At 39.0% G+C, this 26,775-nt stretch overlaps 1 protein-coding gene across 1 annotated transcript in view; it reads right to left on the reverse strand.

The window, feature by feature from the left end:
* LOC124153326 (DNA-directed RNA polymerase III subunit RPC1) overlaps window positions 1–26,775 on the reverse strand; it is a 164,684-nt gene that overhangs the window by 72,936 nt on the left and 64,973 nt on the right. Inside the window, exons 13-14 of the mRNA XM_046526426.1 lie at window positions 13,800–14,049; window positions 12,697–12,896 (exon numbers count right to left, since the gene is read on the reverse strand). Coding sequence (XP_046382382.1) covers window positions 12,697–12,896; window positions 13,800–14,049 — 450 coding nt within the window. The remainder of the gene's footprint in view (window positions 1–12,696; window positions 12,897–13,799; window positions 14,050–26,775) is intronic.

A 26,775-nucleotide genomic window follows, 5' to 3' on the forward strand; every position in this document is an offset into this window, starting at 1 on the left:
TCACTAATTCAATTAATACCTTTGCCATCCCTCTCCTGACATACTCCTTTGGTATAATCAAATGGTCACAAACAGATCTAGACGACCTACAAAGAAAAATTCGATCCCAAATGACGGAGAAAAATATGCTCCATAAAAGCTCAAATATAGAGAGGAGCACGTTGCCCAGAAAATTTGGTGGAAGGGGTATCGTAGACATCAAGAATCAGCACAACTCACAACTTTCTCAGTTACGGAAATATTTTTTCAGCAAGAAATCTACCTCGGATCTCCTGAGAACTATCTGTGACGCAGACAATAAATACACACCGTTAAACCTATCTGACGAAAGTATGCAAGTTAGTGAAACCACCGTTACTATAGACAGTAAAATGTCAATATGGAAAGCTAAATCCCTTCACGGAAGACACCCTCATGCCCTGGAGGCCCCTGAAATCGATAAAGATGCATCGCACGCATGGCTCAGGCATGGGCAACTCTTCCCAGAAACAGAAGGATTTATGATCGCAATACAAGACCAGGTGGTGAAAACAAAAAATTATGAAAAATATATAATTAAAAACCCAAATTTATTGGATGACAGATGCAGAAAATGTGATAATGCCTCTGAGACGATACAGCACATCACAAGTGGATGCACTAACTTATCTCAAAAATACTACCTACACCGTCACAATCAAATATGCAACATCATACACCAGAAATTAGCTCTGAAGTATAAACTCATAGAAAATGGAGTTCCTTATTATAAGTACACACCTAAAACCATCCTTGAAAACGACCACTGTAAGATTTATTATGACCGTTCAATTATTACCGATAAAACGGTCCATAGCAATAGACCTGATCTAGTAGTACAAGATAAAACTCGCAATGAAACGTACTTGATAGACATTACCGTACCTAATTCGCATAATATCACTACAGCCTACACCAGCAAAATGGAAAAGTATGAAGAACTTAAAAATGAAATCAAGAGATTGTGGAAATCAGATAAAGTACACATAATACCCATCATTATCTCCGCCACAGGAGTAGTGCCTCATTCACTCCATCAAAGTCTTCAAACTATTGGACTGCCGAAAAACTTGTTTATTACCATACAAAAAGCAGCAATTTTAAATACTTGCCGGATTGTCAGAAAATTTTTCAAAACTGAGTAAAGAGACGAGAGTACTTGGTGATACCCGTACCTCGCCTAAAACCAGCAAAAATGCTGTGAAAACATAAAAAAAATATAAAATAATAATAATAATAACCCGTGTGGGGTTTTCCGTCCCCCATCGGGCGCGTCCCCAGGTGGCGGATAGGGGAATGCTCGGCAGATATGCAGGGTAGGTGGGAAATAAAATACCACCCGCGGACCAAAACGGAACCCAAAATCCAGGCGTGTCTGTTCCCACATTGGGCGGCGTCCTGGTCAGCGTCTGTTGTCCATGTGAGGACCGGCTGCATTATAAACCTGGCTGTAGGTATAAAAAGCTACACCCATACATTTTGGATATGGAGAACATTAATTTGCCTCGGAAAGGGTCGCTGCCTGGGGATCGCCAGGGCAGGTCTGGAGCTGGTGCTGGACCTGACAGCATACGGACCACCAGTGATGAGAATGCGCTGTGGCAGGCACTCATCGGGACACCCGAAAATACTACTGCCACCGAAATTGAGGGAAACCAACAACCACTTACCTCTCCTGCTGAACGTGCTTTGCCTGATAGAACTCAAGCAACCACAAAAGCAGGTAGACCGAGGCAACGTATTGAATGGACTACTAGCCTCATTGAAGAAGTCATGCGTTGCTACTACATCAGTACTAAAATGGAGACCGATTTGATAAGATATAGATCCAGGATGCTACAGTTATTTATAAATGCACACTCTGAATTGGCCGGTAGAATCTCGGAACAGAATCTTGCAGATAGGAGAAGAGCAATAGTCACGCGCAACCTTCTCTCCAATCTTGAGCTGAATAGAATCAAAGCACAAATCGAAAGTGATAACGCGAACCAGGAAAACGTGAGCACAACAGAAGGTATCAACACCTTGATCGAACAAGAAAGAGAAATAACTCCAGAGATGGATCCAGTTACATTACAGGATAAGGAAAGTGATAATGAGGAAGAAAAAATTATCTTGCGCAATTTTTATGAAACAAAGGAGAAATACTTTGGAACCAATCCCACACTTAGACCCTACATTCCAAAGATCACAACATCTAATAAAGCGATTCGAATAATGGAATACATCAATAATAACATACTTCCAAATCAAGCTTCGAACTGCAATAGCATAGAAGAACTTCAACTGCTTCTGTACTGTGCTGCAATATGCACAGTCACATCACTAAACATGAAGGTGGACACTTTCAATGGAAGACGTAAGCCGAAGACTGAGTCAGCTCCCCCATGGGAGAAAAGATTAACGAATCGGATTGAAAACATACGGAAGATACTGGGCCAGCTAACACAATATAAAAGAGGAACACATACAAGAAAACTGCTCAAAAAAGTCAAACAGATAATTTATCCTGCTCGTGAGGAAGATCTTTCTGCTCAGAAGATCACAGAGGTAATTGATAAGTACTCGCAGCAACTGGCCGTCTACTCTAAAAGGCTAAGGAGATACAAAAAATGTACAGAGCGGAAGCGCCAAAATAATCTCTTCCAAAAGAACGAAAAGCAATTCTATAGAAATTTAATGAACGCAAAAAGTAAAACGCAAACCGAATATCCCCCCATAGCACACTTAACAGAATATTGGTCTAATTTATGGGAAAAAACAGATACACACGACAACAACACCGAGACACTCTGTGAAGAACGAAACAGGGTCGCTGATGTAAAAGATATGCCATCAGTCAGAATAACAGAACACGACGTTCAGGAGGCCATTAGAAAAACACTAAACTGGAAATCACCTGGCCCGGACAAACTTCAGAACTTCTGGATTAAAAAATTCACTGCTTTGCATGCCACCATAGCAAGAATATTTTGCCATATATTACAGAAACCAATAGATACTCCTGAGTTTTTGGTTAGAGGATGCACTTTTCTCCTTCCCAAAAACGATGCAAATACAGATCCTGCAAACTACCGACCAATAACCTGCCTACCAACCATGTACAAACTACTTACTTCAATACTCACCAATAAAATCCAAGCTCACCTCGATGCGCAAAAAATAATGACAGAAGAGCAAAAAGGCTGCTACACATTTTCAAAAGGATGCAAAGACCAATTAATAATAGACTCCATAGTAACGCAACAGGCCCTGAAGAAACAGCGAAACTTAAGCATAACTTACATAGACTATAAAAAAGCTTTTGACTCGATACCTCACTCTTACTTACTGGAGGTACTTAAAATATATAAAATTGCCCCAAATATATTAGCCTTCCTTGAACTGATAATGCAAAAATGGTCAACAACAATTAAATTGAACACAACAAATGGAACGCAGCAGTCTAGAACAATATACTTCCGCAAAGGGATATTCCAAGGCGACTCCCTCAGTGCTCTATGGTTTTGTATGTGTCTAAACCCTCTAAGTAAAACACTGAACCATACAGGTTATGGGTTTAAGATAGCCACAAGCCCGAAAAACAACAACTACACCCTAAATCATCTGTTATACATGGATGACTTGAAGCTGTACGGGAACTCGCCCATGCAGTTACAAAAACTGCTAACCATAACTAACAATTTTACTAAAGGCGTCAGAATGGAATTCGGTATAGACAAATGCAAATCCATTCATCTACAGAGGGGAAAACTAACAGCCACAGATGGTTATACCCTCGATGAAAATACTTTAATAGAAAACCTTAAAGAAACCGAAAGTTACCGATATCTAGGCATTGCCCAACTAATGGGCATACCCCATACACAGTTAAAAGACAACATAAAGAAAGAACTTAGCAGCAGAATAGAAAATATCCTGAAAACGGAACTTCACGGGCGGAATAAAGTAAAAGCCATCAATACTTTTGCAATACCAATCCTTCTCTATACCTTTGGAATTATCAAATGGACCTTGACCGATCTTAATGAAATAAACAGAATTGTGAGAACCCTTCTTACAAAACACCGTTTACACCACCCAAAGAGCTCCACAGAAAGAGTAATACTTCCCACATATGAAGGAGGACTTGGTATTCTTGATGCTGTACAGCTTCACTATAAGCAAATTGCTGATCTAAGACAATACTTCTATGGCAAAGGAGTCAAATGCAAACTTTTCGAAATAGTATGTAAAACAGACACTCACTACACACCACTACATCTAAGCAACCGTGAACTAGACATCCCGAATCAAACTACAGAACAACTAATCAATCAATGGAAAAGTAAAGAGCTTCATGGGCACCATCCTCATCAGTTAAACATGCCACACATAGATAAAGAGGCTTCAAATATATGGTTGAAACAAGGGAATATATATGGGGAAACAATCGGATTTATGAGGGCCATTCAAGATCGCATAATATTGACGAGGAACTACAGAAAGTTCATATTAAAAGAAAACATAAACAGCGATCAGTGCAGAAGATGCAAGAACCAATATGAGACAATAGAGCATATTATGGGAAGTTGCACGGCTCTAGCAGCAAATGAATATACCAGTAGACATGACAATGTAGCTAAAATCATGCACCAAGAACTGGCAAGAAAAAATAGAATCCTGGACACCAATGAACCATACTACAAATACCATCCACCTGATGTTTTGGAAAACAATGAGTGCAAACTATACTGGAATGCAGAAATAAAAACTGACCGAGCAATTAAAAACAATAGACCGGACATAGTTATAATAGACAAAATAAAACGGCACACTACCCTCATAGACGTAACAATTCCCTTAAACCATAATGTACAGAAAGCACAATCCACCAAAATTAACAAATATGCAGAACTTGCAGCAGAGATCAAAGCCTTGTGGAAGATGCAGTCAGTAGATATATGCCCAATAGTGATAACAACAACAGGAATCACACCGTGCGAAGTTCTACACCAGCTAAAAAAGCTAAACTTGGAGAAAACTCTACCAAAAATACAAAAGTCAGTCATCCTGGACACCTGTCATATTGTCCGACGGTTCCTTTCAATAGAATAATTACGGAAGTAATAACATAACACAGCTGAACTTGACTTGGTCCGTTCACTGTGAAAAATCCTTGTAAGATAGCAAGAGGGAAAAATGAAAATAATAATAATAATAATGACAAAAATACGGTCAATACCTACTGATAAACAACAGTTTTTATTTTGTTATCATGTACAAGATAAAGCGGATGAAGCTAAATGAATATAGCAAAGCGAAGCAGTGATGCAGCGAGGGGGGTTTTTGGGGGTTAAAACCCTCCCAAGAGCTCAGACAACTTTTTTATAAAAACTTTTGTTCCTAATACAGTGGAACTTGGTAGGTACGTTCCTCCTTATAGTCTATTCACTTTATGTCTGCGGGTGAGCTTTCGTGAGAGCCCGGAGACTCTCGGATGGCTTCGCTGATTGGGGAGGGGTACTAACAAGAGAGAGAGGAGGAGCGAACATAACGTTGCCAAATGTAAATAGCCGCCCTACTTTGTCTCTGAAAACGTGCGAGTCATAGGTGGCCACAGGTATTTTGACCCCGGTCCCGAGACAATATACCAACTCATTTGGAAAGCATTGGGGATAATCCTTTCACAGAAGCGCATGACATTGTCAGCTACCGCGCTGAATGAGGCACCGTTGGTGGAAGGCATAATACGTCACATACGAGTAGAACGCGTGAGGTTTGGCAACACTGCTCCACGAGCAGATTCACGAAGTGCACTCGGCGGAGGTCTGAGAGCGACTCATTGAGGCCACGCCTACTGTTTGCTGATTGGCAAAGGCAAAGTCACGAGTCGAGAAACCTTCCCTCCCCTCATCTCCACTTGCTTTGGCCACACCAGCTCACCCGCAGAGATAAAATGAACAGAGTATAGTACGTTTTCCTCCTTAGTACAGCGATTTCTCTCGGTCCCGGTACCATCAGAACAAAATAAAGGTAAAAGTATTTGGTTAGTGCGTTTGAAAAAGTTGCGCTTTCCTGGTTAGTACCCTCAATTGCATTCTGTGACGCAACCCGCAATTCATTCTCTAGTATCTTCTTAACATGTTCAGGGCGGCATGACCCACCGGTGGGTCATGGCTGGTCTATCCCCGTGGGCTGCATGACCCACCGGTGGGTCATGCGTTTCTAAGCTCTATGGGCGGCATGACACACCGGTGGTCACGTTTCCCATGCGAATTCAAGGAGCTTCGGGCCACGTGCGCCCATGAGGACGGACTTATTACGTTCTTCATCACCCATGCAGGTGTTTTTAGTGAACATTTTACTGATGCCAAACCGAACTTTTTGCCTAGAGAAAGGTAGCAAGTAAAATGACGGGCAATCATGTAAAGATTCAGTATTTGATGTAGTATTTGCATTTGTGCGTGAAATATTTTCAATTTAAGTTTAACTAATCGGAAAGATATTCTTTCCGATTAGTTAAACCGAAGTCCGAAGTCTCCTATTTTTAACTAAAATTATTTTATTAAATATTTTTAAATAAAACTAATGCATATATTTAACCCTCATATGGATTTGCTGCGCTTTAGCGGCGCTCGTGGTTTTAAAAGTGGTGTAAAAGTTTTCCATTCCAATGGATCATTTTTTAATTTTCAGTAGTCTATTTTTTCTGCTTTCTTCGTCTACACCTAAAATTTTGTTTTCATAGTATTGATAGTTTACATTTTATTGGCCTCTAATGAAAAAAGTTACGTCGTTGGATTTACGGCGCCGCCAGTATTTCTTCGTCGCTACGTCGGGGACTGCACTCACAATGTTAATATCAAAGCAATTATGTTCCGTATGAAATGCTATAATCTATGTATAATCATATTATTTAATTTTCTAAACTTTATAAACTTTATAAACAAAATGAAATTGTTAAACACAATGAAAATATTACTACACCCATGTCTCGTATAGCGCAATTTCGATATAGCGCAACTGGCGCAACTTCGTTCCTCGGGGAAACATTGCAACGCAGTGTAGCCTAATCAAAACTCTTAAAAGCTCTCGTGATAAAACGTGAACTTGCGCGAAGTACAAACGAAATTTCTATCATTTTACGCATATTAATGTTATTGCTTGCCTCAAATCTTCTTTTTTGTTTATATATTAATCGAAATCTATTGCTGTGCAATGGCCAAAAGTATTACTCGTCATTGGGTCCAGATAGCCGGCTTACCGAAGTAATTTATCTCGTCTCCTAAACAGAATGATAATAAATAATTTAGATCGTTAATTAAGCGTGAGGCTAGTGGAAATGATTTTTTTTCAGCAATACGGTTTGAGACGTATTTTTGCCGTCATAGGTTATCGGGCGATTGACTTCCAGGTAGAGCGTCTACGCCGTCTACGCTGAAGCCTTCAAGGTCATCGGTATTCACGGGGGAGAAATGGAGCGGTGGCCGAGTTGCGCATGAATAGCATCAACACATAAAAGGGTCCGCTATAGAGTCTCAAACACAATGGCTTCGTTCCCTCCCCACAGTCTTAGGCCTTCTGCGTCTCAGGAATACAGTTCAGCAGTAAAAGGTGATTTAGATAGAGCCATAAAGAGTAAAAACCAAGAGAATATGGCAAAAAATAGGAATGCGTGTAGAAAAATCAAGAATTTATCAATAAAAACTATACCTGGGTGACACAAACTATACCTATATAAAACCTGGGTGACACAATAGTTGTTTTTAGACTAGTTTGAAAAATCATCAACTGCCGGCAACGCATTACGATCCCCTGAGATAGCAGATGTTAGCCCACCCGCACGACATGAGGGATTTTCAAAAGCACGTAAGAATTTTTTTTAACGTGAATAAAAGTCTTTGAATGCGTGCATACTATCTTTAAAGATGTTTTAAACTATAAAAATTTATATAAATAATGTTTTCTAAGGCTTTTTATGGGAATATAGATGTTTTAGAGGAAATTCAATACCCAAGACCTATCCTACCAGGAACGCATCCCTATCTTCCCAATGATAAAATGCTCTCGTATAACGCAAATTCGTATAGCGCAAAGACCCCGAGGAACGCATCCCTTGCGCTATACGAGACATGGGTGTACTAAATAACGATGCATAGGTTTTCCAAAATTTATTGCAATTCATCATTTTCAACTATACCAAAGAAGTGTGCATTAATTTTAACATGATTGGATCGATTTAATTTTAATGAAAATTGACGCCCACGGGGAAGAAACGGCAAATTTCACGATAGCCGCGAACGTGTTAAGGGTCGTAAACTTCTGAATTCATGATTTAATTTATTATTATTTGCCATTAACATTCTTGCGTTCATTCCACATCTCTTTCTATGACCGTGATTTATCCAAATGTATTTCTCAATTCTTGTGAAGTGATGAATAATAAAATACGGCCATTTTTCGGGAATGTCTGACTATGCAAAACTGCAGCCAATGAGATGCCCCAATTTTCCCCACCCGGGACTCCTCACCTTCTGTTGCCTTTGGAGTGCCCACTGCGCTCAAATTTCGCGAGTGGGCACGGGGGGCATATGGAGTACGTGCGTATTTACCAGACTACTGCCGCGGGAGCAGACGATGCTCTGGATCTTCACGCGAAGCTTAGCGTAAGAATACTTTATCTCTGCACGAAAGCAGACAACATTAGACAAATTTTTTAAAGTAAATTTCAACTGTATAATATAAAAATATTCTTGCAATGTAATCTTATAATAAGGCGTGTTATTAATTGATATATGGATCGATGTAACAATCGATATGGTATCATTCCAGAAGCGAATGTGTACGGCTGTTGCCGTAACTTAAGGTCAATAAAGTTTTGCGCAATTTATATTTTTATTTTAAAAACAACCAGTTGACATACTCAGGGTTGTCGTAATATTCTCCGAGTACGCTGTGAGAAAGAAGAAATGACTTAACTTCACGTGTCCTCTTTCTATAATTATATATATAGTATAAATCACAGGAGATACACGCCGTTTTCATGTAATTGTCTTCGGAAATCTATGAAACATTGTGATTTTTATTCACATGGTATTGTTTTTCAATATAGCGCTCATTTTCTTGATTTTAAATATGAAAAGAGTTCAGGAAGGCGATCCTACAAGAACTACCGATAGTAATTGGAATTATGACTAATTATACACAGATTGCAATTACCCCGACTGCTCTTATTTACTTTCCTCGTTAGCACGTTTTCCTGGTTAGTACATTCATTTTTTGTGGTCCCTTCAGAAACGTACTAAACAAGTTCTACTGTATTAGGGGGACGAATGAGTAATAAACAAAGCGTATTTAACTATTCACACAGCCGCAAAACCCACTATTTTGAACCATTTATCTTAAAAAATGTCTGGTGGAGAGCCCTCACACCTCTCGCTTACCTTAGCGAGTTTTCTATACCTTGCAGACCCGTAGTATTAGCTACGCCTAAAATCCCCCTATCCTTAATTCCTAGCTAAGCTTTTGAAATGAAGGAAGAAATACAGCGGATGGTTTACCGACTCGTTAAAATACCACGTTTAATTGACCATGAGAAAATCATGGGTTTTCATAACCACATGAGCACAAACATCACAAAAACTGAAAGACTGACCATGTGTCTTGTTAATCATTATCATGAATGCAACATGAATTGGAAATTGAATACGTTTAAGTTCAAAAGGGCATTTAAGTTGGGATCATGGAATCTTCAGAATGAGAACTTCCTCATCTTTGAGTTTTCCTTTGAGTAAAGTCACGTGAATCACATTCACTATCAATTTTTATAAATCACCAAATGCTTCCGTTGGATAGTTTTGTTTGGTTTAGGTTTCGAAAGATCATAAACACAGAGCCTACATTTAGCTGTAAATCGTGCCTTGGTGAGCCAGGTACGTCCAAGGACTTAAAATATTCAGATAGATAGTTGGTGATTTCGTCTTCATTTGTTACACAATTAAAAGATTTGAATTCATGCAGAGTACCAACTATTTGATCCTGATTTACCTAGTTTGAGTAATTCACATCTTCATTCTAGGCCGTCAAAATTGTTCGCTCAGTCAACCAATTTCCATTTTTGTGGTGATCAATCATATTCTGGAACACTTTTTTGATGAGCTCACCTTCCGATGAAACTAATTTGCAAACATTCCGAGGAAGTGTTCTTTTTTCTCGATTCCTCAACAGGAACACGGACATTACCGTTTGTCAACAATTGCTTGGAGATATGTTTACAATCATGGTTGTGAAGAGTCAACTCGAGCTGGGCTTAAAAATAGCTTAAATTAAATTTTTTCAATGCAATTTCAATATTTTGAATATATTTAGTAATTAAAATGTTATATTGCTGCGAATTTCAGTTATTAAATTGGTAAAAACAGAACAAATAATTTAATTTGTAGTTTTGACCGACTTAACAATTGTTGTTGCGTTACTAAGTCCTAAAAACATCACTATGAAAGAGATGAATTTTTTTTGTGAAATTATCCTTTTTTTAATGTCCTATATGTTATCCGGAGATGAGACGAATAGAACCTAATATCATTAAAATCGGTGCAGCCGTTCTAACTAACACAATTTTCGACTTTCTTTTATATATATAGATATATTTTGCTATTAAATTATTCATAATGGAATTAACTTTTAACTGGGTTAATCTGTATTTTACCCTGCATTGCTCTGAACTGATGATTTTGGGAAAAAAAAATTTGGCTTCAACTTTTCTCAAATTACTTGTTTGCAGTGTAATTAGACATAAAGGGGAAGCTCTCGGTACTCTTCCGGAGAAAGTCTACGGAGGCATATATCCATCATTTTCAAAGGAATGAAAATAATATGTTACCTACAGCGATTTTATTTGATGACATTAGGTTTTTCACGTCGCGACATTTTATGTGTTGTGACCACTTAGCTTAATTGCACATAAATACACCTCAAAGCAAAGCACTGAAGGAACAAGTGACTTTGTACGCAGTCACGCACACGGGTGCAAAGTTAAATACACCAAAGGATGAAGTTCGCCATGAAAAAATATTTGACTTATTTGAATATTTGAATATTTGACAGGATACCGGTCAAGGCGAATGATTTTTCCTCTGTGGACTTGTGACGTCAACATCTTGTTCGGTAAAACCCATCCCGAAGTTCGCTCTGAGAAGATGGCTTGGTGGTGTAACTGGTAGCACGCCTGACCGGCAATCGGGAGATCCGGGTTCGAATCCCGGCTAAGTCAAATATTTTTTCATGGCGAACTTCATCCTTTGGTGTATTTACACCTCAAAGCATTAACTCTTTCTTTGCTTTCCATGTTTAATATGTAAAGATGTGCGAAAAATCCACAGAGGATAAATCATTCGCATTGACCGGGATACCGGTCAAGGCGAATGATTTTTCCTCTGTGGATTTTTTGCACAATTTGTGCATTGCGAGTGACTCCGTAAAAGTTATCACCGCGGCTAGTCCCGGTTTACTTAAATAAATATGTCACAGAATTCCATGGGTGTAACATATTCTACTATTTTTTTACATTCTACCAAAAGTACTAATTTAGCAATGAAACTGATTATTTCTCACCATCTTATGCACGCTATTACTGACAGTTAATTGCATCGTTAGAGTGGATAGATACCTGACACAGGCTGTAACGAGGAGAAAAAAATCGATACCTTACATAGGAGTCTAAGAGAGAGATTTAAAAATGATGTTTATACTAAAAATATTTATAAAGAACACTTAGCTGTGTATTAGTCTAAATTCCTCATAAGAGCAGCATTTTAAAAACTTTTCTGGCGCTAAATATGCAAATAACATCAGATGCTGGGTTGATAAATATTAATTTTGGCTTATTCTACAAGTGGACAGCAGATTTTGTCTTGCAGACGGATAACCAAGTAAAGGCCTAGGACAGAATTTGCTTTAAATTACTATGACAAGCTGCACAAACCATATGATACCACACTAAACTATCATTTACTCTAAATGTCTGATAAACAGTATTTTCTACCTGAATGACCGTGACTGTTCACCATGAACTGATATTTTAAACTGTTCTTTTTACTGAACAAGTTCAAAGTGAATGGTTCATCAAAATGAACAGTTTAACCCACCTCTAGTATACATAACATATTATAAGAAAAAGGCATAATAGATAAGAATAAAAAATAAAAAAATTCCTATATACTGCAAGTTCCGCAGCCTTTTCCCTTCACCAGATCCGAGAATTATCTATAGCTAATGAAAAAAAACTTTAAGAATATAAATCTTTTTATAAATAACGACTTATTTCAACCATTTTTGATAAAATGAAACACTTCTTTTGGTTCATGGCAAAGTTAAGATTTATACCTTTGGGCTGAAAGTGTTAAGAAGCAATAACAATTCAAAAATTTACATACTTCATGCACTGCATAATGACTTTCATTCTCACAATATTATGCTAGGCAAATACTTCAAATTATAGGTATATATTATATATTCACATTCTACTTACAAACAACTTACACACCAGCCCTTAGAGACGAATGACCATTTTGGTTTTATCAAGGATAATGAATAAAATTTAAAAATAAAGCAATAGCCTAAATTTGAACCATTGGTCTCACATGAAAGCAATATACCCACAAGCAATACAAGATCCATTAAGCTCAAGTAAAGTACCTTTTGATCCACTCAGAGCCATTATAAGAGCACTGTTACTGTGATGAAGTTCCTTTAAACAAGATTTTCCAGCTAAATCTCTTATAACAGACAACTCTTTGAGAATGAGTGCTTCCAAAGTTTCCTCAGCAGAGCAGCCCGGTTGAGTTTGAAGAGTTCCACTATCCAACTGTTTTATAAATTCATCACACTGACCGTATCTATAGAAAGAGCAAATATAAATTTGACATTGTGGATGAAAATGTCAAACAACCAGATAAATCAATAAATCACTTGTTACAGTAACAGTCAAAAATGCACAGCAAAACTTCTATGATAGATGACTTCACTCCACGGTAATTTCACATATGCCCCATGTTAAATTACTGTAAGCATTTTTAACTTAAAAAAGCAAACAGTAAGAAGGAAAGCCTTCAACAAATATTTTAAAAAGTAATAACCGCAATGGAGTATCATCCTCAATTTGTCTCACAACAAGACGCCACAAAACTTCAAACTTCATGCCAAGCCAATGAGATGTTAGTAATGATATTTATAGCACTAACTGGCAGTACTTGAGTTCAACCACCATTGTATTCCATGTCAAGCTGCTTAGTAGCATTCATAATCTTTTTTTAACAGAAAAATAGGACATTAAATCTTAAGACTGAGAACTAGGACTACATAAATGTAAAAAGCTGCAGAAGTTAGTAGAAAGATGGCAAATTACTTTATATTAGTAAATAAACTGACTGTTCTAAAAATTGTTCTTATTTCATAAAATGTATTATTGACAACACTTGGCAATAAAAGTTTTAAATCAAAGTTTTTCAATTCCAAAACATATTTGTAGCAGAATACAATTATGACTGAGGCACAGGATAAATGAGATGAAGAGATAACAGGGGTTGAATTTTCAAGTGAGTAAATGTGGAATCAGTAACCAGCAAAATTAGGATAATTTGTAACTGGCTAGCTACATTGAAAGCATATAATGGGATTTGTGGTAAGAATTTAAATGATACCACCAATAAAAATATTAAAATGCATTTTAGCAAGAGGTTGGCAAAAATATAAGCATGAATCTAAAATTTAATAGCACAAATATGAAGTAGCATACATACCCAGAACACAATAGTTCATGCTTTGCCTTCAGAAGCCCTGAACTAGGGGTCACATCACCAATGCCAATCGAAAATCCTCTGTTCATGAGAAAATATGAGGCCATGCGAGCAAGCCTCCACATGGCTGTGGCAGATATATCTTCTCCCCAATCCCTCAAAAGAACATAGTAGATACTGCTCTTTGAACCCGAGCCTAAGGTTGATTTGTCCATAGCACCAGCAATCAATGATGAGTTGCGAATGACAACATCTACAAGAAATTGTCATATGGTTCAATCACTTTCATATGTACTCCTAAACAGCATTACACTTAATCACCACCACAGTACATGCAATTGCAAGTCAAGAGTACACACGAACATATGGGTTTGCTGAGGAGAAATAATGACAAACAAAAAAAATAGACCTTCAAATGCATCTAGAAGGTTTGTACTGATTTCAATGCATAAGCTTTCCAAATGATATTTATATGTACACCCATGCCTCACTAAGCGCAAGGGATGCGTTCCTTGGGGTTTTTGCGCTTTACGAATTTGCATTATACGAGAGCATTTTAACACTGGGAAGACAGGGATGTGTTCCAGGGTGCATAAGTGCTGGGTATCAAATTTCCTATAAACTAGAGATGGGTCAAATAGCAGGTTTCTCAAACTCGTATATCGAATTCGAATATTAAATCATAGCTCGAATATTCTAAAACCAAGAATTTCGAATACCTCGATTACTAGAATTGCACAAAGCATATTAAACATACGTTTTTTCTTCTATTTCCCTGGATGAATGTATAAATAAAAAGGTATACAGTGGAACCTCGATCTGTCGTTTTTCAGCGGGGACGAAAAAAAAAAAACGATGAATGAGGGAGTGTATAACTAGGTTGCCTATGGAGCAGGAAACCCAGGATTTTGGGCGAGTGATTGAGATTTCTTTGAAGGATTCAAACCGGAATTTAGCTGATTAATGGAATATTTTAATTTTATGAAAACAATTTGGGCTTATAGTTGATTCAACTAACATCACTTTCAAATATTCTAAGGGGACACACCACCTCGCGCAAAAATGATTGCATGCCATCTCGGCTTTTACACTGCTACAATGGATTTCTGTCTGATGTATATATTCTTATCTACCAAACGCCATTTCAGCAGCATACCGATCTGATACTCGGCTTCATCCAACTTCTTATTTTCAACAGGTAGCTCACTTTACCCCCACTCCTATTGTCAAGAGCTAGCGGACAATCCTAGGCATTTTTCAAAATACACGGGCTTCTCCACCGGATTTTCTTCTTCTTCAATTATTTTCCGTCCATCTTTGGGAAGTTCTCACGAGATAAACAGATGAATACGATTTGCTAGCAGGGAGAAACCAAATACCCTGCGAAAATATCCCTTCGCCTGTGACTGTGACAATAGAGATTTATAGCATTACTAATAAATTGTAACTTGATACTGTAGCGGTACGGACCGGAGCCGGCCCGACGCATCATGTTTTAACATCGCGGCGTGGGGGGGTTACGTCTGCGCGCACACTCACAATTTTAGCATTTTTTTTGTTTAAGGAGTTCTATACTAGATTTATGTAAAGGGTTTATTATTTGTGTTTATTGTAGTATATTTTTTTATGTATGTGAAATAGTGTGAGAGTGGATTTCCGGGAGAGGCGACGCAGTGGTTCTCTCCCGGAATGCATTTGAAAACCCGCCTTTCGGCCGGGGAAAAAGAGGGCGTTGTGGTGCACCAGAGGTGATTGTGGGTAGTGCAGAGTTTATAAAAGGGAGAGACGAGAAGGATAGCTCTCTCTCTCCTACGGTCTGACACGAGATAAGTCAAATAGTGGTGTTCAGTGACAAGCAGCAGCAGCCAAGCTACGGCACGTGGTGGAGGCAGATACGAGGACAGCTCTTCAGGGGTGGCGAGAACATCGGATAAAGGAAGTAAGCTTGGAAATTACCAAAGCCCGAATAGATCCTTTTGTGTCCAGATTGTTCCCCCCTTTGAAAGTCCCAAGTGTGCTCCCCACAATAAGGCCCTAGTGAATTTACTGTCAGCTGGTCTTAGTCACGGCCCTGCAAGACTTAAGTGCGGCACGTGGTGAAGTTTGAGCATAATATCTGAATGTTAGTGTCACTTGGCGGATCATTGAGCCCGACTTCAAGACGGGTGGCCACGCGACCAGACTAACGCCCAATTTATACTTGCTTTGCACGGAAAGTTTTTTTTGTGTAAGTTTGATGTCACTATTTTTTACGTTGCTTATTCGCCAAAGAGCGTGGGTATATTTTGTTGTTGGAAACATTAATTTTTTATAATCATTGAGAAAGTGCTTTTGTAATTTTGAAGGAGAAGCCGAAGGTGAATATTTCATGTTGGAGGTGACGCCGATGGATTTTGGAACGGTGATTTATTGTGTGTGTTTGGGAATGCTTTAGTGTCAGTGTAAATTTTGGAACCTATGGTAGTTCAGTAATTAAAAATCAATTGTAAAAGGGATGTCATTGAAGTTATTTGTTTTGCTATTGCCACGATTTCCTTAAATCCTGTTGTACGTGAGTGTGCGTGCAGGCACGAACAATTGGGGAACTTGATTTTAAGCCCGAATACGGTAAGTCTCCGTAGGGGCAATTTTCTATTTTGGGGGAGTGGAGAGTTAACAATCACATGTACGGGGAGATATCGAACGAGAGGCGAGCGGGCGGCTCTCGCGGTTTGAACCGTTACAATACATGCTTTCGGAAAAAATACCGCATCAACTTCCATGAAGCTCAGCTGCGAGGATATCGAGTTTCGCCAGAATGCTAAGTCTCCATCATATTTTGACATTCATTTCCTGCGTAAAATGCTTAAATAAAGTCAGAAATACGTCGTCTTGTTCTTTTAGAAATTATGCGCACATTATTAATATTTCAATCCAATAAAGGTTTAATATCAATTGACAAAAGTCATTGTTATGTTAGACACCTTTTGTGCTAATAGATGACTCATGCAGCGGTTGACTTCCAGAAATGGGGAACTTCAAAGCAGGTAGGCAGAAAAAGGTCAGTGGGGGAGAAAGAAGGAAGGGTGAAACACGATTCTATTATTCTCCTGTAACTTGATATTTTCTTTTGAAGCTTTTGATATATGGTCTTCGCAATACAAACCCTGCGCATGCTGGGGCCTTTTGTTTAATTTCGGGGAGTAGGAAAGCGTCAGAGGGCCGATGGCTGATGGATGGAGGGGGTAGTGGATTTTGGAAATTGTGCTACGTAGTTCCTATCCCATGGCACTGAGGTTCTCCTGGTGGGGCAAATCAGGGATTTTCGGATTTTTTCACCCGATTATTATCGGTTCATCTCGTTGAACTCTTTTCACCGCCCTAATCCACGAATTTGACGTAATTCGTTAACTTGTCTAAAACTGCGCTGCGTGCACTAAACGACTACAGTTCTCTACATTTTTCCGAGTCAACTGCCAACGACATTTGTGGGACAGTGTATGGTGCGAAATTCAAAGTATTCGAGGTATTCGAGACGGTACCTTTAGCATGACTATTTGAGACCTCGAATATCGAATACTTTCTAGTATTAGAGATATTCGAGTATTTGCGGATACTATTCGCACAACTCTACTACAAACTATATATATTCCTATAAATAGCCTTAGAAGACCTATTTATACAAACATTTATGGTTTAAAGTATTTTTAAAGATAGTAGGCACACATTAAAAGATGTTTTTTCTCGTTAAAATAATTTTGTACATGCTTTTGAAATTCCCAACTTTCAAGTGAGTAGGCTAACATCCAGGAAAAATGCTATCTAAGGAGTTCATAATGCAGTGCCACCATTTGATGAATTTTTAAACCAGTCTAAAAACAATTCTTGTGTCACCCAGGCCCTTTTGTTGCTTAACGGACAAATGCCACTTTGAATACCATTTCATTGCTCAAGGAGTTAGTGAATGATAAATCATTATTGGCATTGATCTCTAGTCCCCCGAGGCATTAATATCATAGGCAGCAATGTGAAACAGTCTTTAAATGCCTTGAAACCTACGCCTTGAAAAGTTTTTCTTTGCTGAGAATGAATAGACAAGATCGCATTCTCTTCTAAAACAATTCCGTTTCATCGACATTAAAAACTAGTTGAGGAGGAAAGGATTCACTCCCAATCACAGATTGGAGGTCATCAGAAAATGTTGCAGCAACTGTGCTATCAGCACTTGCAGATTCACCTGATATCATAGCACTTAAACATCAGCTCGAAGTTTAAAATTCTGGAACCAACCGGAGCTTTCACTAGATGTCTTGAAGCAATTACCTCCCTTAATCTATGTACTTCTATAGATTCAAATAAAGCCATAGCTTTTGCACAAATAACTGCCTGTGTTAGAGGAACATCATTCAACCATTTATTATAAATCCAGGTAATAAGAAATCTTTCCATTTTGTCCAGCCATGAACTTCGCGTTCCTGTTGACCGCCAGGCTGAAGTTGGTGTGGCTGATGTCACCTACATTTTAACCTAATCTTTATTCAGATAAATAGTGTGGGCGGTCGACGTCGTGAGCTTAAACTTTGGCACAATATCGCTCTCAATTTTCAAAGCAAGTGATCACTTTCAATTTCTCTTCTTGGTTATGCTTTTCCTTGATAACTCCTTAGTTTTTATATCCGCATTCCTATTTTTTGCCATTGTTCACTTGATTTTTACCCCGTATGGCTCTATCTAAATCACCTTCTACTGCTGGACAGAACAGCTACAGCTGAAGGAATGAAGCCATTGTGTTTGAGACTCTCTCTCGGGCCCTTTTACGCATTGATGCTATTCATATGCAACTGGGCACCCGCTCCCCGATGACCTTGAAGGCTCTAAAGGTAGACCCTTCACAGGGTAGTTAATTAGCCTGATACCCAGGGGCACCGAATTTTCGTGAACCGCGAAACACGAATTATAACGCGAAATTTCCAAGGTTGCACGAAATTTCGCTTTTAAGCACTTTTTCTGCGAATTTGGCACAATATTTCCCACCATTGCCGGTAAAAACACCCCGTTTACTTTAAGTTTTCTTAAAAAAAAAACGGTATCCAGAACCGATCGCATAATTTCGGTGCTTTGGAACCGGGCTCGGAACTGTGACGAGGATTTGAATTTGGCGCCCAAAGCTGAAATGGTTTGCAGCGTATTCAAGGCCAAAAGGTGAAAAATCGATTTGAAAACGCATATATTACTTTCTGATTGCACGGCGTCCATGTTTTTATTTCTTTTGAGAGTTGCTCACTAGCACGCGGATTTAAGGGGTCGTCAATTTGTCGCTCTCGCCAACATTGTAACATTCTGTAGCCGCTTTCAAACAAGCTGACTTTTCGCCTGCCGCCAGCCACGGCATGGTGACGTTCTTTCAACTTACTAAAAGTCTATATGGATGTCTTCAAACGAGTCGAATCGCGCCATTGACGGCGAGGCGCCCATTTCAATCCGGCCCGGCGATGCTCCGTCTACGGCGTGAAATAAAGGCTATGCTACATTGAGGCCACTTTCAGACGAAACGACTTTTCACCGGCCGCTGTTCACGTGAAATTCGGGTGGCTTTCAGACGAAATGGCTTTCTGCAACACCGTGTGCCATGCCGTGAACGGCACCCGTGGAAAGTCATTACGTCTAAGAGTGGTCTTAAGATTGATTCATGTATATATGCAGCAATTCTTCGATAGACGAGCAACATGCGTTTCGAGAGCCTATTCATAAGTTGATAAACCAATGCAAGGCGTCGAAAATTGTGGTTGTCCTTCAGAATGCAACACTGCATTACAATTTTGCTTTAATTCATGGCCGCTCAGTTTATGCATGTTGTCGCTGTACCGGCGTGTTGAGCAGTTTAATGTTGAGGTTATAAGAACTGTGACAGTGAAGCATGAAAATAAGTTGTCAATTAAAGTAACAATTTAAGCTAGTTACATCACAGAATGTATTTTGATCTGACTTACAAGTTACAACAAAAAACCTGGAGAAAGAACCAGAGGCTGCCCGATGTAATGAGACATAATGGTCGATCATGCATTCATAACAATGTGTTATTTAGCTTTTTTACTTGGCAAATGAAATTATGGAGGATTGGGGAGAACCAGAACGGTACCGAGAACCGAAAAAATTTAAGAACCGACTCAACCTTAATTTATAGAATTCCTTTACCCTAGTCAGCAACGAACAGTTTGGAAAAGAAAATGAATCTTTTCTTAATAGTCTCAAAAAACCTGTGCAACTTTCCATGCGTGAGGTCCTGAAGCAAATAGGCATAAAGACTAATACCAAGTTGTCATTCCTTGCATAATGACCCAGGAAAGAAGATTATTTCAGCCATGGGAAAATCATTTATGTCCTCATATAATCACTAACAGAAACTCAAGAACTTTGAGGCTATTCTGCTTTTAAGGATTCTGTTTGGTCAGTTCAGGAATAAGGAAAAGAATTTTCAGTACTTCCACTAATTCTTGCCCTTTAAAATGATTTTCCCCATTTTGTAGAAAATTGTGTGTAAACCCTGTGGATACCTGTGGCAAATGTAAATGCAGAAAGAAATTTTTCCATGCATGGAAATATAAATAAAAGAACCACTAAACTTCCAAATAATGTAGAATTAAAGTCAAGTTTGACCAATTTTAGATTCCAGAGTGTGAATAATTTCAGATGGCATATTCAAAAATACTTTTATAGATAATAGATAAATACATACTTGCATGTGTTGATATTATATTTTTTTGTGTAGGGCCGTAAAGACTTTTGTTATCAATGTGTTAAGTGAAAACTATTAGTTTTTTTAGGGATGGGTCGAATAGTAGATTTCTCGAATTCGAATATCGAATTCGAATATTAAATCATTGCTCGAATATTCGAATACCTCGAATTTCGAATACCTCGAATACTAAACGATGAATGTGAAAATGTTTGACTAGGTCGCCTATGCAGCAGGAAACCCAAGATTTTGGCGAGTAATTGTGATTGCCTTTAAAGGATTCAAACAGGAATTTAGCTGATTAATGGAATATTTTAATTTTATGTAAACAATAGGGTAGTTTCCTTCATTAAAGAAAACGAAAGGTATTGATTGTGATTCGTTACCCACCATTAGTGTATTCATAATATACAAATTATTTCGTTCCAGAAATACCGGTTTAGACTAAGGGCAATGTTCAATTTTACCTCATTTGAAAAAGGCCAGATTGGCGCCTATGCGATGCCACTCCACGTGACATCACAGGGACCTAGTTTCTACACGAGAGGATCGGAGTTTTACATTGTCTGACAATGAGGTTACCAATGCATGCATGAGGCACGGAGCTCAGGGAAACATGTCTTAATAATCACACAGTCTGTTTGATAAGGTATTAATAATCCTTATTTAAGCCAAGCGCTACCTACTAGCAGGGTACTCGGCTACCTGCTAGCATCCTGCGTCGTAATAGCGCTCAGAGCCTCGCCCCAAGGTCACCTCACTTGCAGCAGCGGTAACCAGAACGTCACGCGGAGTTTTTCCCGGCATTCATACTTACCCGTCGCGTTTTCGCGCGCTTGAAAATTTTCACTTTTAATTTAATCGCGAAAAATAGATATCGTCTTATAAAACTCTAAAAGCGTTATACGTACTTCAGGAGTATTAATATTTCGATTTAGGCAATAAAAAATAATAGGAAACCACCCTATTTGAGCATTACGCCTCCGTCGTATTTCTTCTTCTTCCCGGTATTTATTTTCCTGCGCAAAATGCTTAAATAAAGTCAGAAATATGTCGTGTTTGGTCTTATTCTTTTTTAAATTACGCGCACATTACTAATATTTCAATCCAATAAAGGTGTAATAACAATTGCCGAAAGTCATTGTTAGACACCTTTCGGGCTAGTAGATGACTCATGCAGCAGTTGACCTCGAGAAAGGGGGAAATTCGAAGCAGGTAGGTAGAAAAAGGTCAGTGGGTGAGAAAAGGGGGTGGGTGCGAGACACGTTTTTATTTTTCTCGCGTAACTTGATATTTTTTGAAGCTAAGGCTTTTGTAATACAATCCCTGCGGGAGCTGGGATCTTTTGTTTGATTTCGGAGAAGAGGAAATCTTCAAGAGTGGGTGAGGCGAATGCTGAATGGAGGGGGATAGCAGATCGTGGGAAATGCGCCAATGTCACTATCCCACGGCACTGAGTTCCTCCCTATGGTAGTTTCATCTCCTGGGGAAGATTCAAAATAAGTGCCTGTCATTATTAGCCACAAAGGACACACGGCAAACACCTCCTCTCATTTTATCAAAAGATGGATGCAGGAAAATGGTCAGTGGGGAGAAAGAGGGAAGGGTGAAACACGATTCTATTATTTTCCGGTAACTTGATATTTTTTTCAAAGCTGAGGTCTTCGTAATACGATCCCTGCACGAGCCTGGACTTTTTTTTTGTTTTCGGGGACGAGGAAATCGTCTGAGGGGGTGGGGCGAACGCTGAATGGATGGGGATAGCGGATCGTGGGAAATGCGCCAATGTTGCTATCCCACGGAACTGAGGTTCTCCTGATAGGGGACACCTGGGATTTTCGGATTTTTTTCATCCGATCAATTTCGGTTCCCCGCGTCGAACTCTTTTCACCGCTCGAACCCGTGAATTTGATGTATTTCGTCAGCTTGCCTAAAACGGTGCTGCATGCACTAGACGACTAGAGTTCTCATTTTTCCGAGTCAACTACCAACGACGTGCGAGCGACAGTGTATGACGCGAAATTCAAAGTATTCGAGGTATTCGAGACGGTACCTTTGGCATAACTATTCGAGATCTCGAATATCGAATACTTTCTATTATTCGAGGTATTCGAGTATTCGCGGATACTATTCGCACATCTCTAGTTTTTTTACATCATGCAGGCCAATGAGACAGTGAAATTTAGACCAATCAAAAATATTCCCCATCTGTACAACTCCCGCAGTTGTCCAGCGTTATGAGGTTGAAATACATGCATAGCAATGAGTGTTTATGGTATGTGTATCTAACAAATGCTTAATTCCTTTAGCATTTGCTTTGACCCTTCTTTATCAAGGTTTTTACCATTAATAATATATTTAATATGCTAATAAGCATTTTTATTGGTGAAATTATTGTTCTTGGGATAAAAAAGAATATTTATGACGAAACTGTATTTTTTTATGACGAAATTGCAATATTATGACGACATTTTGAACCGAAATTGACAGATTTTTATGATGAAATTCACAGTTTTTATTCACCGATAATCTTTGCCTCTACTTATATGTGTACACTTCGAGAGCCATTCCAGAATTTTTGCATTATCAAGTTCCTCTACACTAAATAAAGCCTTTAAAATTGCTTCTCTAGTAGCAACAACAAGCTCCTCCATCTCTTTCTTTGTCTGAGTGACTATGTGTTCAAAATATAGATGTCGTTTTGCAGGTCCCCTTTCTTTCGCATGTTCATGTGTATCGTTACTGATGTGCTTTAACAATGTGGCAAATCTTTCAAATTCAAATCTTTTATAGTAAACTTTTCACAGTAATACTCTGTCTTTCACATAAAATCCTTCTGAGCTGAAATCGCTTGCCAAGACTTGAGCGGTATCACTAGGTTTTGGCATTTAAAAATTCCTTTCCTTCGTTCGATATTTAAAGCTGGAACTACGATTAAAAAATCAGTCCAACTGCAAAACACTCACTCAAAGCACTCACGATGGTGTTTTCAAACCGAGTGCTGGGTAGCTACGGTATAATCATAGTACTGTATAACTTACAAATTGGCCAAAATGTTTCATGTCGTGGGTTCCCTTTTGATACCCCTAACCCAGGTGTTGAGGAAAGGTAGGACAGCAGCTAGACACAACAAAATCCCTTAGTTTTGATTACAGCTGTTGCCAATCGGTCAGGAAAGGCAGGGAAAGAAGTGCACATGACTAAACATAATCGGATTCAAAGAAACTTGAAAAATTATTTCCCAATTATCGATCTGCCGTTGACGGCCGCCGTGGTCACCATGGCCCCCATTTCAATCCGGCCCGGCGGTGCGCCATCTACGGCGTGAAATTCAGGCAGTGCTACATTGAGGCTGCTTTCTGACGAAACGACTTTTCGCCAGCCACCATTCACATCACGATGCCGTGAAGTTCAGCCGGCTTTCACACGAGATGACTCTCTGGCACGCTGTGGGTCATGCCGTGAATGGCAGCCCGGTTCCAGCCAGCGGCCATGTTTAAGTCAACGAAATTGTTACATTAGACCCACACTCAAGGTTTTCCTGCAACAAGTTATCCAATAGCGCTGTCTAATGCATCGCTGTGAGTCACCGGAATTACTGCTCGGCCTTCAGGTCTTTATCTAGAGGTTTACAATAATGCTTAAGACCTGAAAATAAGGAAACCGATTGTGTTTTTAATGCATACTGTGTGGAATACAACACTACTTGGAGTCTTACCATTCTGAGTTACAGTAAACTCTTGATTTTACGAAGTCAGTGGGACCGGAAAATTGGCACTTCGTAAAATCGAGTTTCGTAATTTCAAACCTTTTTCATAAGTCACGAAAAAATGTTCGCTTTTGTTTCTTCCGCCATTTTTTGTCTTCAGTGGTCTTATTTAAATTTTTTCGGTGGTTATTCTCGGTATTATTCATCGAAAAGGCTTTTTGTAATCGATTTATAGTGTGAAAGATCGTTAAATAATTATACCACCATAAAATTCCCATTTCTCGTTCATACTTCAACATCAATGATCGCTTAAGAAATTCCCGACCAGTTTAGAAAACGTTATCAAATAATGAATTGCAAAGTTTATTATAAGAATTTAATGTTATAAATTTGTGGTTAGGAGCGAATGACTACTATGTATTAAGTACGCGTAAGATAGATATTTGTTTCCAGCACCCACAGAATTTTAGCGGCAGCCGGCCTAACCGCCAATTATGTCGCCCTCTATCGCTCAGCGACGAGAAAAAAAATAAAAACGAGGGCCTTAACCCGTTTCCAAAATAACCTTCGTAAGTTAATACTTCGAGTAACTCCGTATTTTCAGTTGAATGTGCTATCTTTACAATTAGTTATTTTCATTGAGATTCAGCTACGAGCATAAATTACGAAGGATATGATTATCTTCTGGCGAATGTTCGAAGTAAATTCTGTTTGAGTTCTCCGTCCGGCTACTGTGCTCCATCATTTTTGCAGACGTTGCTACGAAAGACTTTATTCTTCATCAGGACCATATTCTTCATACCGGGTGTGAAGTGCTATGTTCCTATAGTATTTCTCTCTTCTTTTATGCCGACAGGAGCAAGGTTCCAACCGGAAAACGACAGGAGAAACATCTTCCATTATTGGAGAAATAAAGAGAAAAACGTTATTATCCGCATTGATTGGTTTCCTAGAAGAGATGTTTCATCATTTCTCAACGTGTGTGAAGTATTGGTTCACTTGCGTGAATTCCCAAAAATGACACGCAAAAACCTGTACATTCACCTCATTTAGTTTTCGTGTCCCTTTCTCCGCCGTATTGAAAGTTATACAATGAATCATTGACGTAGAGAAAAGATTTTCTTAGCTTTAGCACTAAAAAATAGTCGCACCATAATCGTAAATAAATATAGTGAGGAAAGAGCAAAGAAAATAATTTTAATTAAAACGTCAGCAGAGAAGAAGAGAGACAATTATAAGCGCGGCACCATTTCCCCGACAGTGGAAGATACTTCTTCAGCCTCTCTCCGGTTAATAACTTACCCCCGTTGCAGGTAAAGATGAACCATGCCCCTCTCCACAATCGGGGAACGTTCCCAGTGGGTGGGGTGAATAAGAGTGGGATGGGGATTGCCTGAGGAAAGAAGCTGTCAGCATATGGTGGGGTGGAGGGGGCAGGAGAAAGAAGGGTGGGGAAAGGGCCTTCAGCTCTTCCTCAGTTTACGTTTGGGGGGCGTATTTTTCTACGACACACTCAATCTCCGTAACCTTAGGAGGGGAGTGAATGGGAAATGCTGGGGAAGGAGGGGTTTGGGATGCGTAAGGTGTGTGTCAGCAAGATCAGCAGAAGGCCGCGGGAGTAAGTAAACAAAGACTTTGGAAAGAAAGATCTCTCGGCATGGGAAAACGGGGAGACGCGCGAGAAGAAAGTTCATGGTTAGAGTTAGAAGTGCGTCCTCATTACGAGTAGCCTGAAAAATAAGTTTGTGGTTAATAGAGCCCAATACTTAAGATATTTAAGTTGTTTACTCAGGAAGGCTATTGTATACACAAAAAGATACTACTAAAAAAATCTGTTATTTTTTATATTTTTGCCCTTCTCCATCGCCGCTTCTACCATGGTTACTCACTTGCATACATGGGAATGAAATTGGGGACCTAACTCGTTATCTAGATCAAAATACCTTAATGTTTGGAGGGCAGCATGTACTTCTTTTTTATTTGCTGAAATTATTACTTCCTCACTTTCATCTACGTCGTCACTGCTATTTTGACTAGTCCCGGCCGCTGCTTCTTCCGACGTATGTACCGGCGTCCCATTGTCGCAAGCTCGGAGATCATCGACAAGGGCAATATAATCGTTTGATGTTGCGCGTAGTGCTCTTCCTGCTTTTTCCAAGAATTTTTCAAAATCATCTTTTAAGCCTCTAATCTCCTCCACGATTTTATACGCTGCAGCTTGCTGAAGGTATAACGTAACGAATCAACCATAGCCGTAATATAGTAGCAGTAGAATTACTAGTAGGATAGTTGTATCAATTACCAACCTCAAGAACATCCTCATGATGCGCTATCAAAGGGAATCCGGCCGATTTCCAGCAATTTGCGATTGTAGTGGAGGAAATAAAGTACGTCTTTGAACCGTATTCCTGCAATGAAAAATGACAATTTTATTAACTCGGCCATTTTAGCAAATTTAACAAAATCGTTATTTCTCATCGCAGAAACACAGTTCAGAGACGTACTTGAATGCCTGATTGGCAGGAGTGCGATGTAAACAATTATTTTTGATGATA

The sequence above is a fragment of the Ischnura elegans genome, chromosome 2 (genome assembly GCF_921293095.1).
Source record: "Ischnura elegans chromosome 2, ioIscEleg1.1, whole genome shotgun sequence".
Classification (NCBI taxonomy): domain Eukaryota; kingdom Metazoa; phylum Arthropoda; class Insecta; order Odonata; family Coenagrionidae; genus Ischnura; species Ischnura elegans.